Source organism: Xenopus laevis, chromosome 6S, assembly GCF_017654675.1.
Source record: "Xenopus laevis strain J_2021 chromosome 6S, Xenopus_laevis_v10.1, whole genome shotgun sequence".
In the NCBI taxonomy this organism is placed as follows: domain Eukaryota; kingdom Metazoa; phylum Chordata; class Amphibia; order Anura; family Pipidae; genus Xenopus; species Xenopus laevis.
In genome coordinates, this window is record NC_054382.1 from 63,722,351 (window position 1) to 63,741,582 (window position 19,232).

Consider the following 19,232-nt stretch of genomic DNA (forward strand, 5'->3'; position numbering starts at 1 on the left):
TGTATTATTTGATTAAAATAGAGTCTTTGGGAGATGACCTTCCTGTAACTCAGAGCTTTCCTCATAAATGGTTTCTTGATTGTGTATTCCCTTGCCTGTGTATGGTGGTGTTTATTCATGCATTGCTTTTAGATCTCAGCTCTTTGTGAGTGAATTTATTGTTTGGCTAGATTTCATAATGAGAGTAGTAGTATTCAGTTTTTGTTACCATGTCTTCAGCTCTGCAATGAACAGATTGTAAGCTGTAATAAAAATGATCCATGCTGTTGTGTAGGTTTTTTTTTTTTTGTCCCCAAATGTAAAGTACTCTAAAATTCAATTACCGTATATACTCGAGTATAAGCCGATCCGAGTATAAGCCGAGGTACCTAATTTTACCTACGAAAACTGGGAAAACTTATTGACTCTAGTATAAGCCTAGACACAACTACAGCCCTGTCTCCCAGCAGCGCACCTTCCGCCAAAGAGACTCCCCCAGCGATCGACCGGACTTCTTTGCAAAGTTGATGGTGACAGAGAATTGTGCAGAGAGTGCTGTGTGTCATAAAACCATCACTGATCTTTCGTATAACCAACAGATGGCGCTGTGTGATATTGCCATCACTGTTAATCCTTTATTCAACCAACAGATTGCGCTGTGTGATATTGCAGTTACTGTTATTCTTTGATATAACCAACAGATGGCGCTGTGTGATATTGCGGTCACTGTTATTCTTTGATACAACCAACAGATGGTGCTGTGTGATATTGCAGTTACTGTTATTCTTTGATATAACCAACAGATGGTGCTGTGTGATATTGCAGTCACTGTTATTCTTTGATATAACCAACAGATGGCGCTGTGTGATATTGCAGTCACTGTTATTCTTTGATACAACCAACAGATGGCGCTGTGTGATATTGCAGTTACTGTTATTCTTTGATACAACCAACAGATGGCGCTGTGTGATATTGCAGTTACTGTTATTCTTTGATATAACCAACAGATGGCGCTGTGTGATATTGCAGTCACTGTTATTCTTTGATATAACCAACAGATGGCGCTGTGTGATATTGCAGTTACTGTTATTCTTTGATACAACCAACAGATGGCGCTGTGTGATATTGCAGTCACTGTTATTCTTTGATATAACTCAACAGAGGGCGCACTGTTATTCTTTCATAAAACCAACAGAGGGTATTGTGGGATATTGCAGTCTCTCCCCAAGTGAACTGTTGGTATAGGAATGATTAAAAGTGACTGCAATCTCGGCTACTGCCCGCTGACCCGAGTATAAGCCGAGGTAGACTTTTTCAGCACATTTTGGATGCTGAAAAACTTGGCTTATACTCGAGTATATACGGTATACTTTTTGTTTTGGCTTGCAGGCTGAGATTCTGCCCCTACACTTGATAATGCACCAGCAGGCTCGGATTTACAAACTGGCTACTCATCGCCCCTTCCCCTGTCAGTGCCATCCCCTCCACTTATCCCTGCTGCTGCCCAGCGATGTCCCCTCCTCTTCCCCCTGATAGGCGCTGTCCCTCCAAGATGCGTAATAGCAGAATCTCAGGCTGTGTTTCTTGTCAGGCCAAGAACCACTTCATCTGGCATTTGTCTCAGGCCTACTTTTTCATAACTGTGTTACTTAGGTGAGAAACCTCAAATGCTCACTCCTGTTCCTTGTTTGATTACTTTGGTGGCCAGATTGTTCCGTTTATCAGAGTGGTATGTGTGAGGCACTAGGTAGATATTTATTTGTTAGTCACATGTGGTTGCGGCTAATCTGTGGAAACAGCTCTCATACAAAGGTAAGAATGACCATTCCTAGGTCTTTCAAACAGGTCTTCTGAAACATCATAGGAGGCTGGTAATAGCCTTATATTTTAATGTAGGGCTAGATTATTTAATGTGATGTGCAAGTATCCATGAATCTTTTGATACAAGTGACATCACTAAGCACATACCTTCACTGGCACCAACATTATCATTTATAAGAATATATTTTAAAAAGTTAATTCCTTTTTTTGTAGTACACTGTATATTTGTGAAGTGGAAAAAATGTTGAATGTTTGAATTGTGGAGGGCATAGAAACAAAACAATTTTTAGTTAGTGATTCATGTTTTGGGTGCAGTGAAACCTTTTATTGCTGGATTAGGCTGGAAAACTGAAGGGGCCAGTTTTTTTTTTATGTACTTGACAATTTATTTGTATTTGCATATAAATTAGCATTCCATTTTGTTAGGTATTTTGCCAAATCTTTTGTGATAGATTCAGTATTCTAACCCTAAACTTGTGGATTTGGTCTATCCCTATTCACAATTTTGTTTATGGCTTCCATAAGCCAAGGGCTTGTTTCTTATATGTTGACTGTGGCAGGCAACCCCACTTCTTGGGTCTACACAATAATGTAGAATATATGGCACTGACACATTCGTACTTTATATCCTCACCATAGAGTCAATGATCTGCATTTAAAGGACTAAAGGGATGGTTCACCTTTGAGTTAACTTTTAGTGTGACAGTGATATTCTGAGACAGTTTGCAATTGGTTTTAATTGTTTTATTAGTTGTGGTTTTTGAGTTATTAAGCTTTTTATTCAGCAGCCTTCCAGTTTGCAGTTTCATCAGTCAGGTCCAAATTAATCTAGCAACCATGTATTGATTAGAATAAGAGACTGGAATATGAATAGGGGTTGGGTCTAAATAGAAAGATGAGTAATGAAATGTAGCAATAACAATACATTTGTAGCCTTACAGAGCACTCGTTTGTTAGATTGGTCAGTGACCTCAATTTAAAAGCTGGAAAGAGTCATAAGAAGACAGCATATAATTAAAAAACTATATATAAAAAAAAAATAATGATCAATTCTAGGTTGCTTAGAATGGGTTTTTCTATAACATACCAAAAATTTGCTTTAAGTTGATCCACCCCTTTAAAGAGCACAGCTGGCAGCTTACCACAAAAAGTGACCAGGTGTTCATACCATCATTTCTAATACCATCTTACAGATAAGTGCTATAGTTTATTAAAGATGTGCTAGATGAGTATTAAGGAGTTGAGTATGAAATTAGTGCTCTCCACAGCAAAAGTTGGCTGCTTTCTGTTTATTTCTTTTGAATTTTTCTGTGTGCTTTAATTTCACACTTTGATAAATCTGCCCCTGAATTTGTAATAAAAAAAAAAAATCGAAAATCCCTATAGGTGAAGGTTCCATGTGGGGGGAATGTAGGAACTATAGTTCAGTACAGTTGGATTTTGGGATAAAATGTCATTATATTAAACTATTATGAGTAATTGGGGTGTTATAGAGGCAAGCACTTAACATAAAGGCCAGGTTTTACTTCCAATCCAAAATGCATTATTAGGTATATTACATGTAACATAACCCCCACATGGCAGATTATTTCTGTTCCTTTTCTTTTTTTTATTGTTCTCACAATTATTTTCTTAATTATACTTGCGGTAACTGTATAAATCTCCATCTCCACATACTCCAGTTATCCTGTAACTGGAAGATCACAGTAACATCTGTCTTGTAAGGCTACCATAGAAATTATAATTTTACATTGCCTTAATTTTCACTTGCAATGTAATCTTAAATAGTGTAAACAGGAAATACTTATTTCTGTTCTTTTAAAACATTGACAGTGTATTTCTCTGGCACCAGTATTTCCTTGTGTTTATGAAAAACTGTGCCTGTTTATGAGAAACGCAGCCACTAATGATATTAGTTTCTTTAGAGAATGACATGGAGCACTTTCAGTAATTTAACTTTATCCAAAAGATGTTGCCTTCCAGGGATATGTCAATAGTTTAGCATCCAGAATAATGTCACACTAGGCATCCAAATTTAAGAAAAGATATAGCTAGGCTTACTTTTAGATAAATATGTAACTAAATTACTCCTTGTTTCAATCCTTAAGGGTCAGGCCACACAGTGCGTTTTGGTCAGGCGACCAAATCTCCCCAAAACGCCATGTGTGGACTTACCCTAAAGGAGAACGAAAGGCTTAACCACAGGGGGGGGGTGTGCAGTTTGTTTGATTATAATTACTAACCTCAGGCCTTGGGCTGGTGCTACTCTCACCTAAAAAATGGCACTGGTATGGGGTATGATAAGAAAGCACCGCATAGCCGTCTTGGTTCTAAAGCAGAAATTTGCTTTCAGTTTCTGCACAAAATCCTCGGGTCATGACCTAGCACTGTTGGCTTCTGGCACCTAAATTTATAGACTCGCACCCGCCCATTCTGTGATGCCACTACTGGGCGGGTCTATAGAGGGGGAATGCTGGGCGAGTTGGGAGGGGGAGGTTAGGGTCAGAAAATCTCGACCTGCACGCCACTAATGTGCAACAGCCAGGGCAGCAGCAAGGATCACAGGGACTAAAAGCAAGATGGTAGCATGGCACTTCTATATTATTACCCTAGCCCAGTGCAGTTTTCATTGAAGAGGAGTACAGGCTAGAGGTTAGCAACTGTAATTACCAGGGCATGTCAATCAAATTGATGACACCAGTGTTTAAGCCATTTCTTGAGCTTAACTCGGTTAGAAGGCCATTCAGGACATTTGGCAGATTTATCTTTATATTTTAGATATTGACCCAAATGGGCAATTGATTTCATTTTTGGCTCCATTTTGATCAATATGGATAGAAATCATTGTCTCACTTTTCAGGTTTTGTTACCTTGGATCTGCAAAAACAAAAAAGAATTTGGGACAGACATTCCAGCCTCGTGATTTGAGGCAGCATTCAGCCCTTGCTAGACACTATTGAGACCCTGGGCCCCATGTTGAATTTCATTTTAATCTGGGACCCAAATTCTAAAATTGTTTGCCTGTGGGGTTATATGCTGTTTACTAGTTGAACTATCAGTTCTATATCTGAATTACAAATACAGCCATTGAAATTATGAATTAAACCTATATTAAACCTATTAATTGTAGATTGGGATACATGATTTGTAGGGTATATTCTTATGTTATTGTTGCATTACAAAGAGAAGTTACTGGATGCACTGAATCTAGTATTGGTTTAGGATTTGTCTGAATACCAGCATTTTTTGTTTTGTTTTTTTTGTCAGAATTTGTTGGTGTTCCATCAAACTCAATCCAAAACCATACTGGTTAATTGCACTATTCTACTCTCAATCAGCAGCAGAATATTCTATGCTGACACTTTGTGCAGAACAGCTGTGGGTGAATTGTGCTGGCCTTGAACTGTGTAATATATGTATGTGTATATGTGTGAATACATATATTGCTAGAATTCAGAACCAGTGTGTACCAAACCTATACATTCATTAAAGTGATGTAAACTACTATGTTGTCAGATCAGTAAGTGAGAATACAGGATCTGGTCTCTGGATCATTATCTTGCTTCTTACATGAATGTACTTGGCAAGTATTTACATGAATCTTCTGTTACCAGAGATATCAGCAGTTTCATTATCTTAAAGAGGCGAATAGAGAAGGAATATCATCTCACAATTTTGTAACAGGGGCACCCGTGGCTAGTACGTCACCTTTTACTAGATGTTCAGGTGAAGGCCTTTTTTGCCCCAAGGAAGTCACAGTCACAATAAAATTGGAGAATTCAAATTCTTCTTTTATTGCAGGGCAAAGCATGCAGCTCAGACTGGTGCTCTGGTAGCCCACAAGGGTATCCTTCATACAATATCAGTTACTCACATACACCAGTGTTCTCCCCTCTGAAGCTTCCAGGGCCCTTGTCCTATAAGATACACAAGCAGGAGTGATGCCAGCTGTCCGAGGGGCTCCCTCACTTAAGGGACTGTTACCCATCATCTCTACAGTGTCCTCCCAACAACCAAGCTACTCACACAGGGTCTCTACTAACCTACTACTGAACACTTGCTTCCCTATTCTGGTGTAGAATCACCTCAGGGATCTAATCACAACCTTCTACTCCTTGTTGGGGCAACAGGCTGTCTGTGATCGCTAGCCCTCTCTATCTCACTGCTGGAGAAAACGTACTTGCCCCTACTATCCACTAGCTAGCCCTCACAGTACAGACCTTTCCAAGGGTCTGATCACTTTGATCTGATGCTGCTTCTCGATGTAACGGGCCAGAAAAGAGAGTGGCTTAGCCAGACCCTGTCTTATATAGGCTCTCATGTGGACCTGGCAACACCTGCTGGCTGCACTACAGCATAGCTTAGCTATTTACATTAAAAAAAATATATTTTTCCCATTTACACTTCATCCTCCTAAAAAAACAGACAGGTCATTGTGTCTGCTAATTAAACTTTATTCTATCTCAGGGATCCCCAACCTTTTGAACCAGTGAGCAACATTCAGAAGTACAAGGAGTTGGGGAGCAACGCTAGCATGAAAAATGTTCCTGGGGTGCCAAATAAGTGCTGTGATTGGCCATTTTGTAGCCCCAATGTGGATTGTCAACCTACATTGAGGCTCTGTTTGGCAGTGCACCTGATTTTTATACAACCAAAACTTGCCTCTAAGCCTGGAATTCAAAAATAAGCTCCTGCTTTGAGGCCACTGGGAGCAACATCCAAGGGGTTGGAGAGCAACATGTTGCTCGTGAGCTACTGGTTGGGGATCACTGTTCTATCTCCTTACAATTTCCTCCATTTTTAAAATGCAGTTTACAGTTTGCCACACACAATAAGTTCTATAGCGTTTCCTTGCTTTAAATAAAGCCATAAAATTAAATTCTGTGAAATTGCTGTGTGGTTTTCTTTTTATTTAATTAAATATCCTGTCTCTATAACTGTGTTTTGACACCCTGATCCCAAAGGTGCAGTATACCCCCATTGACATGAGAATAGGGTTTGTGCTAAACATACTTTTGCCTATTCTTATACCGTAGTTACAAAAATGTTTCTTGTTTTTTCTTGAGCTAAATGCTGAAACTGATGATACTGCATGTGTGGTCTTTGTGAGGTAGATTGTTTACCAGAGCTCAGAGTTTAGGAGCTTGAAGATTTGAGTTTATCTGTGCACTGGTATTTTAAATATCAAGGGTTAAATATGGTGAAGTAGCTTCAGTTTTCATGTTTTCCCTTTTTAGCTGAAGAATTAACAAAAACAATGCTTATTTTGTGAAAACGATAGGCTTTACATCTAGCAAAAGCTATATTTATTGATGTTGAATGGAGGGGTATGCGGCCCCTTTAATATTTTCTTTTTAGCACTGATAGATTACACCTTCCACTTTAACTATACGGCTCAATAAGGCCATACAGGTATGGATAAAATTATATTGTACAATTTGGTAACTATAAGGTGTGTGGCTGTTTTCACTCATTCACAGTGCCAGTGGAGATTTCAGTATTTCAGTTTTTCTTCTGTACTGAATTATATAAAAGCAATTGATTTCTTAAACGGTTTTATTTAACATTTATATATTTTTATTTCCTTAAAGGAACTGTAACACTAAAATTTTTTTTATTAAAAACTCGATTCTACCCACACTAATAATAGAACTACTTTGCATAAAGTTTATTAATATCAATGCTTTATTAAAAAAATACTGTGAGAAAACACTGCTTCCTGTCTACTGAAAAACGGCAATATGGCGACCCACTCTGTAGGATCTGCACTCTACATCAGGGGTGTCCAAACTTTTTTCTCCAAGGGCCATATGCGGTAAAATATACAAACAGCCGGGCCACTCACTGTGGCCACGCCAATTTTGTGGCCACACTCCCTGATTAACATGTTCATTTTACGAATTGTAAATAAGTAACACACACACACATACACACACAGTGACACACATACAGACAGATATATATATACACAAACACACACATACAGACAGTGAGACACACACACACACACAGACAGACAGTGACACACATACAGACAGATACACACACACAGTGACACACATACATACAGTGACACACATACAGACAGATACATACATACACACACACACACACACACACAGTAAATCACACACTAGATCTGTAACGGACTCCCTTGCCCGGCTGCAGCCTCACTAAATCCACCCATCCCCCAAGCCAAGCACCGAGCAGTTACTTACAGTTCATCAGATGCACGAAATCCAGGCCAGGCAGCAGTGTAGAAGGGGAATGGAGCCATGCTTTCAGTTGTTTACTGCCCCCCTCCCTCCCCGCACTACACTAAACTCCAGTCACGGGGAGGGGAGGGCGGAGTTTAGGACAAGCTTCCTCGAGTCTACAGTGAAGCACTGTAGGTTCCGCCCCCCAATGACACGTGGTAGGAAACTTTTTTTCTTCTAGATGCTGAGAGGGGGAGGGATTTTTGCACGCTGCGGGCCAATATAAAATGGATATCGGGCCGCATTTGGCCCGCGGGCCGTAGTTTGGACACCCCTGCTCTACATCGTCCCCTAACCTGACTTCTGCCAAAACCAGCTTTGGCTGGGGCAGGAAGACTACTGACAGTTCAAATAGTTCTTTCATATTGTTTTCAATTTAGTTAGTTAGCCAAAATGCAGTCTGTAAAGTCTGGAGTCACTGGATGTCTAACATAATAGCCAGGACACTACTTCCTGCTTTGCAGCTCTCTTGGTTTCCACTGATTAGTTACCAGGCAGTAACCAATCTGTGACTTGAGGGATCCATTGTAAACTCACTGAACAGTTATGTCCCATGTGGTCCCCTTAAAGTCACTGACTAACAAAGAGTTAGAGAGCTGAAAAGCAGGAAGTTGTGTTCTGTTATGTTAAATTATTTTTGACATCCATTCACTCCAACCTTTATAGATTACATTTTTGGCTAACTAACTATATTAGATGCAATTTTTATTTTGGACATACTATCTGTTTACCCAGTTTCTATTTTTACACTGAACTGTTCCTTTACGGAGAGAATGAAGAGAAACAGATGCGGAGAGGGGTAAAGTGAAAAGTAACTTGATTATTTAAGAAACTGTTTTTTTTAATTGACTATTTTCATTAAATGCCTTATTTCAGTGAGATGAAGCTTATATTAAATACATTTTTGCAAACTTTCCCTCTAAATATTGGAATTGCTGTGGTTTCTTGTTCAGTTAGAGATCTGTATATTATTGTAATATATTGCTAATGGTTAAATAGGATCTAAACCCCCCAAAATGAATTTATGTTCTGTAATATTACTCGGGATGCTTTATTGTTAACAATAATTTTCTAATTTTAGTATTTTCTTAGATACTTGCATTATTACACTGCTAATACAAGACTTTTGACTCCACTTAGAGGCAGCAACAGTGGGTTTAACTGAATCCGTTAAGGTTGCTTACTCTCTGTGCCTTTAAAGAGAGAGGTTGAGCTGAAGCCTTCCTAACAATATTGAAATTGTCTAAAATTGCTAATATCTCTGAAACCACTAAAATATTTAATTGAAATTGCAAATGTGCTGAGAGTATGGTTACATTATTTTTTCAGTTTTAAGCAATGTTATCTCTAAGTTGTGTTATTTATGGTTCGTAATGAATATAAACAATTTCTGAATCTGCTTGAGGGTTAATCTGTTTAAACCATATGTTGAACAAACTGCATACATGTGCTGATAGTATATCTTTAAAGAGCAAGTGCACAGAAATGCTTTTTTTTTTATCAGAGTTAAAATGTGTAGTTCCAAGAATGTTTTCAGTGTACCCTAATACAAAGTTTCCAGTGTTTTTTTGTAAGTTAGTTTTAAAAGTAAATTCCATCAGAAGCAGTGTCTGTCTGTTTATGCTCTCTGCATGGTCTTATGTTCTATTTTAGGCAGTGTGCTGGCACACCACTAGGTGATTTGACAGGTTATTCTACAAAGTTCTCTGGATTGATGTGGACAGGATAATAGTCTGCAGCTGGTTTTCATGGTTTCAGCTAGGGTCCCCTAATAATGCTCAAAGCAAGCCTTATTACTACTGTGTATAACAACATTATTCACAATTCTACGCTCACCTTTCAACTTTGCAGAACCATTTAGGAGAAGCTCCTTTGCTGTTTCAACATGATGCCATACCCCAACTGTCCTGTTTTCTGCAGGACAGTCCTGATTTTGACAGCTCAGCCCCCAGTCCTGGATTTTTATTAAAAGTTCAGAGTTTCTTTTTGATTTCCTGAACTGATGCCAGAAAACACTCGGCAACTGCACTTAGATACATTTGTAACAATTCAAGATAAGCAAAGATACAATTGTACCTATGATAAGCCAGCCTCTTGGGGGAACTGAGACTAGCAGCTTAAAGGGCAATTTCACCTTCAATCGCAAAACTTTTATAACATGTACGACATTGCCCTAAAACTCCCAGAAATGTGTCAGTAACCAAAACATCACTCTGACAATAAAACTGGTTTTGAAAAAGTAAGAGGTCATGTTTATTAAAACTTTGACTCAAATTTCCTCTATTAAAAAATGCAGGCCCCCAAAAATAATTTCTATTGAGGTACAACATACTTTGCACCGTTACAGATGGGCATGCCCACCACCAGTTTCTTCTCCGGACGGGTGTACTCCCTGACCTGGACACAAAACCAGTGTCAGTGAGCCCCTCAGTGGTTGCCTTTCCACTTAATGTAAATGGGCTTCACTTTATTAATCCCTGAGGCCAGAAAGCAGAATCAGGTCCAGGCAAAATCTCAATGGTTGCCCCACATTATTCCAGGTCCTGCCAAGCACCACATGGGGCCAGCATTGCTGCTGCTCTCCTGTCAGTTTGCCATATTGCATATCTTAATAATCCTAGAAAATCTTAGAGAAGTGAGGGTGGGGGAAAATCACAGGTTAGTTATGCTCCCCTCTGTATGCTCCTGCTTCAAGTAACATTGCTACTCCTGATCGCTCCCCCAGATTTTCCCACATTTCCCCTAGCCTTTTGTTTCCAATACACAACCCCCAGACTGTCCTGTTGTAAATCTTCGCCCAGGGTCCCTAGGTGTCTAGTTACGCCACTGGTGAACCTAAGGTCTGATGTAAGATTTAAAAGGTGCTGATCGCCATCTCCCTAAATGCTTTATCCATGGTTCGGATTCCTCATTCTTTGCAGCTTTGTGGCTGCTCCTGTCCTAAATGAATGAGTGCTTATTCTGCAGTTGGAAAAACCCAGCCTGTAAAACCGATCATTTCAGAATTGACATAAACTGAAAAATAGCTAGTGGTGCTATAAACTGGTGCACCAATAAAGGGCCTTGTTGATAGGTATTCTTGAACTGCTGGTAAGGGACATGCTAAATTCCCTGTGGCTTTTAAGATAACCCAAGACCCTGTACTAATCTGACAAGGTTTTAAACACCCTATGGAACATAATACCACTGTGACACTTTGACTTGGTCATTTTTAATCTGGATGGTAATGCTGCTTTATTATGAGCAAAAGGTTCACTTACACGTAGTGCCCCAAGATGGGTTATACAAAAGGTAGCTTTGAAAAGATGTAGCTTAAAAATGCCACTACAAACTTGTTGTAAAGCTATGTTTAAGGTTTCCAACCCCCAACATATCTCTAGGTATGGGTTCCCTGACATCCCTGAATGCACCCATCCTCCTAGCCCATCCCTTCATTACCTGGGCCACTCTCTAGTGGGGTTAATTTTTTTTGAGAAAAGAAATATGCTTGCCACAGCTGCAACAACAGATGCCCAAGACACATCTTTCCCTTTAAGACAGGCTAAATGGCACAACAGGGAACTGCTGTCACCAGTCTTACTACTGCTAATTTATTTCTGCATGAATGCCAGCCAAGCTTCCCAGACGCTTTTATACCTGGTCTAAGTGTTATCAGCCAATGAGTCCATAATAAGGTCATTTACCTGTGAGAGATAATCTGCCAAATAATGTTAAAACATGCTCTGCCCTATTTATCCGCTGCTGGAGCCATTCTGTGAAATGTTGCCATGTAACCCCTGGACAGTGCCTCTGCAAAAAAACTTTTGACCCCTGGTACATGTTTTACCCTGAAGTAGATGTTCTGCTGCAAACATCTGAGGATTGGATGCATTAACAAGGGTATAACTGGCTGTGAGCTTAATGACAAGTTGTTGATTGCAAAACCATACTTTTGTTATCGAACCAAAATGGTAATTAGTGTAATCAAGAGCAACCCAGCTATTGGGCCATTTGCCCATCAAAATATGCTCCAAACCCAAATCTGCTCACTGCATCTGTGAACAGGTGTAATTTCTGATTGGAGACTGGGTTCCCTTGTCAAATTCTAAACCCATCTTAGGACCTCCTTGACTGTGTTATTAAGTCGAATTCTGTGATGTGGCGCTGCCACTCCTCCCAGCAGTTTCTCAAACCTGCTATTCAAAATATTCCCCATTGGTATCACATTGCACGCAAAGTTCAATAGGCCTAGTGCTGACTGAACTTTCATAAGGGCAGCCTTACTTTTTTGCAACAATATTTTGATTACCGGTACCCCTTTAGTTTTGGAAAAGTTTTGGAAATGTTTTTGTTTCCCCTTCTTCTGGTAATCTGCACAACATTAGTTCCAAATCTATTTCTATTCCTAAGAATGAATGATCATACCTCAATCAAAGTTTGATCACTGCACTTAACTAGATTTGTACATTTCACATTTGTATGTAAAATCCATTTATTAGTTGGTTTCCACAAACCTAGAATGTGTAGAATGAAATATCCTAAGAATGTTAGTCTGGTGGTGGGTAGCACTGTCTTGCCCTCTTCTATGGGGACACTCAGAGAATGCTTAAATTATCAGCATTAGGGTAGAACTACATGTGCGATTTAGGGGTTGAGAGGGGACATGATTGAGGTTGTGGAATGCACTGCCGGATGATATTGTGATGGCAGATTCTGTTAATACTTTGGATGATTTCTTGGACAAGCATATCTTAGGCTATTGTGATACTAAAATCTATAATTAGTGTATGAGTATACTGTATATAGTTTGTGAGTGTACAGAGGGGTCAGTGTTTGTGTGTATGGATGCTGGGTTTCATTTAGAGGAATTGAACTTGATGGACTTTGGTCTTTTTTCAACCCAATCTAACTGTAACTATATAAATTCCCACACGCCAGCAGCAGCATCCTCAGAGTATTACACCTCCCCATCAGACATTACAATAAAATCCTGTATTCAACTCACCCTTTTCTAATGGGTCCCTTTTCATAGTCTGCTGCTCTACCTGATTGCAGTTTTACCAAGCAATTATGGAAGGGTCTCATAGCTTGTCCTCAGGCAGTGGCATAACTAGATATTACTGGGCCCCACAACAAATTCATTTTAGGGCCCCCAACATATCCAGAGGTTGTCCTGTTTTACCAAATAATGTTGAAATTTCTAAGGGCCTTGTGGGGCCATAAAACAATATGTTTTGTTATATAACTGTAACTCTCTGCTTCAATTCAGACATAAATCCACATAGACTATACACTGTGTCAAGTCAATTGAATAGACCTTTTTCAACTGCTACTAGACCTTTGTTAAAGGGGGACTATCACAAAATTAAAATGGGTAAAAAGAATCATTGCATGAAGTTATTAAAATGTCTAAACATAATGTATTAAAAAATTTACAGTTTTTAAAATATTGCAGTCATTATCAGGCCCGGACTGGCTATCTGTGACTGTGACCCTGGTCATTATAGTGAATCCATTTCTAGCTTCTGCTCTCCTACCTGCCTCTGGCCAGCTCTGAGGTCGGGTTCATTTACATAACAACTCTGTCCTCACTGTCATAGGCTGTCAGGGCTGTCAATCATAAACTGTAAAGCCAGCATCAGCTTCCTTGTTGGAGTAGTGTGAGAATGGTCCACGAGATACCAGAAAAACTCTCGGTGAGCCCAGGTGTCAGTGGACCCTCTTGCTTCTAACCATTTGGCCTATTTAATGGTCCTTCCCTATTTCTTTAAGGGGCTTAAAGGGGAACGACACAAAAACATAACTTAAGCTTTTTGAAAAGTAAACATAATTTCAAGCAACTTTGTATTGCCACTGAAGTCTAAGTCCCGGTACAGCTGCACAAGGATTGGATGGGTCAGGTTTGAACTTCCCCTCCAGCTTATCGAATCCCTGTGCAGCTTTTCCAGGACTTAGACTTTAGTTACTAATCGCCAGAAAAGAAAAGTTGCTTGAGTGAAGATGATACCATATGAGCTCCCGCCCTCCCTTCCGAAAGCTGCAGCTCTCTAACAGCCGGGGGCCCGGCTGAATAAGTAAGTGCAACACAGTCGGGCCCCCCTAAGCCAAAAAAGCACACTGGGGCTGGAACAACAGTCCCTCTGTACCCCCCTTATATAGTCTGGGATTCCATGAGCCTCCGTAAAGGGGTTGTTCACCTTTCAGTTAACTTTTAGTGTGATGTAGAGAGTGATATTCTGATACAATTTGCAATTGGTTTAATTTTTTATTATTTGTGGTTTTTGAGTTATTTAGCTTTTTATTCGGCAGCTCTCCAGTTTGCAATGTTGGCAATCTGGTTGCTAGGTTCCTAATTATCCTAGTAGTCATGCACTGATTTGAATAAAAGACTGCAATATGAATAGGATTGGGGACTGGATAGAAAGATGAGAAATACAAATGAGCAACAACAATAAATGTGTAACCTTACAGAGCATGTGCTTTTTATATGGAGGTCAGTAACGCCCATTTGAAAGCTGGAAAGAGTCAGAAGAAAAAGGCAAATAATTATAAAATTATAAAAAATAAATAATGAAAACCAATGGAAAAGTTGCTTAGAATTAGCCATTCTATAACATACTAAAATTTTACTTAAGGGGGAACCAGCCCTTTAAAGCAACAGGGCATCACTAGTTCCCATCCCAGTTGCTTTCTTGCTTACTCCTTATCAAAAAGCACAAGTTATGCTCCCCTCTGTATGCTCATACTTCAAGTACCATTGCTACCCCTGGTCCCTTTCCCAGATTTTCCTGCATTTTCCCTAGCCTGCTGTTTACAACACACAACCCCAGACTGTCTTCCTTAGCAGCCTATTGTTTCCCAATCAACAGACTCTCAAACTTGGTTTCACTGGCTTTGCTCTGTTGATAGCCCATTGTTTCCAATCAACAATCGCCTCCATACAGTTCCATTTGGCAGGATCCAACACACAGCCTTATGGGTCTTCGCTTGTAGTCACTGCACTCTGCCTCTTATAAATGTTAATGCACCTTGCACGTAATTCCCCAAGAGAGATGTTGCTTTTCATCCATGCTGATATATTGCATGCAGTTGTAAAACACATGTTCTTTGCACACTCCCAATATTACAATAGAATACTAGTTTTTTTAAAAAAATGCCATATTGGGAGTAAACCCCCTAAGGCAGTTTGACTATACATTATGTACTTCTGTGTGGTTTCAGGATAATATGTTTGACATGCAGGTGCCCTAATACTTTTGTCAATATATTTGTATCTTTGCAGCTGCTGGCTGTGTAGGTTTTGCCTTTGGCTCATCTGTAGCACAGAGGCTTCAGACCTACACACTTACTGTAGTTACTGTAAACAAGTCTGTATATAACATATGCACTTATTTCCACATCATAGTTAGATTTCAGAGGAAAAAATGGTAAGCCTTTCAGAATAATTTTCCTGGTTATATTTAAAACAAAATTTTTTCTCTCCTCTTCATGCACCCCCACCCCTTCCCTCTCTTTCTGTATGTGGCATTCTGAAAACCGGTTTTGCCTCCACCCTCTCCCCTCCCCTCTGTCACAAGTGTGTGCTGCTACCGAAGGAAACGAGTAGGGGGTTAGAGAAGGGGTGGGGGATAAAGGCAGTGAGCACATCATCCTGCTGCTTCCTCTAGCTGAACCCTTTCCCTGCCAGAACAACACTCTCAGACAGGAGACGTGCAGACAGTGGCTGCTCCGCCTCCTCCTGCTCTCCTCATCTTCTGGAGATGTGTCCAGCACTCCTGAAACACTCAGGTCCTCGTTGGAGATCAGCAGATGCTCCTCCCCCTTTTTGCTTTGACTTGGTGTGTGTGTGAGCCGCTTGGAACAGCCTCATCCCCTGAGCACATCTCAGGCTTCTAATCACTTCAACACTCTAGCACATCTCCAGTTCAGATTATTGCTTTCTGCCATCTCCCGCCATCACAGGAGTAAGGGAAATCATTCTTTCTCTCCCGAAATCCCCCCCAGTTTGACTGCTCTGCAAAACAATTAGTAATCCACATCCTTTTTGTGTTGGACTCCATGCTACTCCACCAGGCATTCTTACCATTTTGCTTTTGGGGATTTCTCTCTTCATTTATTTCTTTTTTTTTAAAACAAAATAATAACCAGTTGCCCACCCCCTCGTTGCCCACAGCTCAGTGCTTTGGCTGCTTTGTGCAACATGAGGCTAACAAGAAATGGGCGCGTTGTCTCCCACGGGCTGGATGCTGGAAATCGGCGGGTGGAGGAGCTGGCCCTGCCTGTCAGGAACCCCTTTGTGCATGACCTGAGCTTCAGCCCACTGCAGAAAGCCAAAGTAGGTTCTCTGTGTGTGTCTGTGTGAGTGTGTGTCTGTGTGAGCATGTGTGGGAGGAAATGTCAACCAAATAGATGTATCTGTTGCTTTCCATTCATTTGTTACAAGCAGCCATTCAGTTTAGTTGATGAAAGCTGCTCACAAATGACAGGGAGGCCAATCCAAGTTTATTATCTTTGATTGAACTGATTGGAACTAATATGTGCAACTACTAATAAACTCTGTTAAAAGCATATGTGCAGTGGAGGCCTGATGATTGGACTTGCACACCGTACACCATCTTGCACTGCTGGCCACATTTGTCCATTACAGTAATACAGCCTTTGCATGTCATTGTTGAGCCCAAACTACTGAACAGTGAGCCTAGCAGTGATTGTGTCAAACTGGGCCAACTGCATGTCTGTTAGTCTTATATGCTGGCTCATCTATCATCAAATAATCTTTTGTAAACACAGCTACACAGAACCCGGGGGCTGAGTACCATGCTCCTGCTCCATTTGCTGTACAGCATTTCATTCCCCTAATTAAAACAACTAATGCTGGCTCCAGCTGGTGGGCACCAACCGGCATCTGTCACTGCAACATTGTAATTATCAAGATCCCTTTGTACTCAATTCATTCTTCTTCAGATATTCTTGACTAAGGAACAGGTAAAATCTCGGTGAGACTTGTGGCCAGTGAGTTGCTACATTTCTACCTATGGAGTTAGAGATGTGGAAAATTCCCCATTAAAACCTCTACCATTACAGACCTGCTCAGTAGGCCTCTTCTTCTAAATTGTATAAAAATTGTAAGCTTCCAGTGAATGTGTTCAATTAATCTGACCAAAATTAAATGTTATGTAATGTTCACATGGATGCCATTAGATCCTATGCCATTTTGATTATTAGTTGAGAAAAAAACATTGTGTGTATATACTGTGTACACCCACACTTTAAACATTCACAAAGCTTCTGTGTTCTAGAGTTGAAACCATTCATATAATCAATGCCAGAATCAGAATGCAGAAACATCCCTGGGGAATTTCACTTTCACATTGTTCATGTATGAGTTTGATTTCACATTAAGCTACAGTTTTACTTAATTAGCACTTCCTTTCCTCTATCATACAATTTATTTTTAAATTAAAAGTGCTTCATGTTTGGTAACACAAGTATCAGACCTGTGATCCAGAATGCTTAGGGTCAGGGATTTTCTGGACAACGAGTCTTTCCTAAATTTGGATCCCCATACTTTAAATCTACTAAAAATAATCTAAACATGTATTAAACCAAATTGTTTTTGACCTCCAGTACAAGTACAATATACTGTTTTAATATTACAGAGAAAAATGAAATAACATTACAAATTTAGGATTATTTGATTAAAATAGAGTATTTGGGTGATGGCCTTCCTGTAACTCGAGTTTTCTGGATTGCATATTCCCATGCCTGTATATGGTGGTGTTCATTCATAATTGCTAGAAGTACACGCATCAGCTCTTTTTGAGTGAATTTATTGTTTGTTTAGATTTCATAATTAGTAGTAGACATCATTTTTTGTTACCATGTCTTCAGCTCTACAATGAACAGATTGTAATCTGTAATAAACATGATCCATGCTCTTGTCTAGGTTTTTTTTCCTCCCCAAATTATACTTTTTGTTTTATTTTACTGGGGAGTTGTAATCTTGTTGCAGACTTGTCATTTGCTGCTTCTATTTGCTTATTATGCTGTCTGTAATTTATTTTTTTTAAATATTTTTATTACAAGAATATATGGTTATTCCTCCATGGCTTGCTCTGAAATGGTAGAAATTGACCCTAAGGCTAATGCCAGATGTGGTGGATCTTGGAATGTGGAGAAATGCAGGCTGAGATTTTGCTCCTATGCTTCTTAATGCACCTGTACCCAGATACATTATATCGGATGCAAGCACAAACGGCAGATCTTGGCAATGAAACACATTGCATGTGCCCTGGGCCAATGTAATGTACCTTTGTGCAGGCAAATCCAGGAAGCAAAGAAGCAGATTCTAGGGTTGCATTTCTTGTCAGGCCGAGATCCACTACATCTGGCATCTGTCTAAAGCTGGCCATTGATGTAAAGATTTTTAAAAGATCCGATCGTCATCGTGAGACCACGATTATCTCGAAACAATCGTACAAATTGTCCATTAACGAAAAAGACCATTTGCCAGGAAAACAAAGGGTATCTGCCTGCTTGCACTGGGGCCGATAAAGATTTTTTAACCTGGCCAATCAATTTTCTGACAGATGTCGGCTGAAAAATCGTAAGATGTACGATCGTTCGAATCCCACTAACCGCACGATAATTTTTAAGGATTGGTCGGACTTCGCTAAAATCGGTCGTTCGGCAAGAAAAATGTTTGCGTCTATTGGGGACCTTAAAGTGATACTGACACTAAAAAATGAATTTTAGCATATGAATGTACATTAAATGTTACCTACAGGTCATGTTGATCATTTTTTGCTGAGAGGTTTGTTTTTGTATATAATTGTTAGTTGAAGTTCCTAAGCCTGACTCTCTGACAACCTGACTGTCCCATCTCAGCCTGTTAGTTACAGTTTCCTAATGCTAACGGACTCCTGCTGCACAAATATGGCAGCCCCCTCATACAGGAACATGGGGGATCAGACAGGTAATGTAAAAGCATCATGCAAATACTTTATGGCAAAGTTAGAAGTAGCTTGCAAAGCCAATATTATAATAGATGTAAAAAAAAGTTTAATTTCAGGTGTCAGTATCTCTTTAAGGCCTACTGTGAAGAGGCTTTTTTCATACCTGTGTTGCTTTGGTGAGAAACCACAAATTCGAACTGCTGTACCCAGATACATTTTATTGACTTGGATGCAAGCACAC

The 19,232-nt window shown here is 39.8% G+C and overlaps 1 protein-coding gene across 3 annotated transcripts in view; it reads left to right on the plus strand.

The window, feature by feature from the left end:
• Positions 1-19,232, plus strand: part of lpcat1.S (lysophosphatidylcholine acyltransferase 1 S homeolog) — a 106,656-nt gene that overhangs the window by 2,566 nt on the left and 84,858 nt on the right. The window contains exon 1 of one of the 3 annotated variants that reach the window (XM_018269404.2): positions 14,649-16,371. The exons of the other annotated variants lie outside the window; for them this stretch is intronic. Within the exon in view, the coding sequence (XP_018124893.1) occupies positions 16,237-16,371 (135 nt within the window). The 5' untranslated portion in view covers positions 14,649-16,236. Of the gene's footprint in view, positions 1-14,648; positions 16,372-19,232 lie in introns of those variants that run through there. 3 annotated transcript variants of the gene reach the window in all.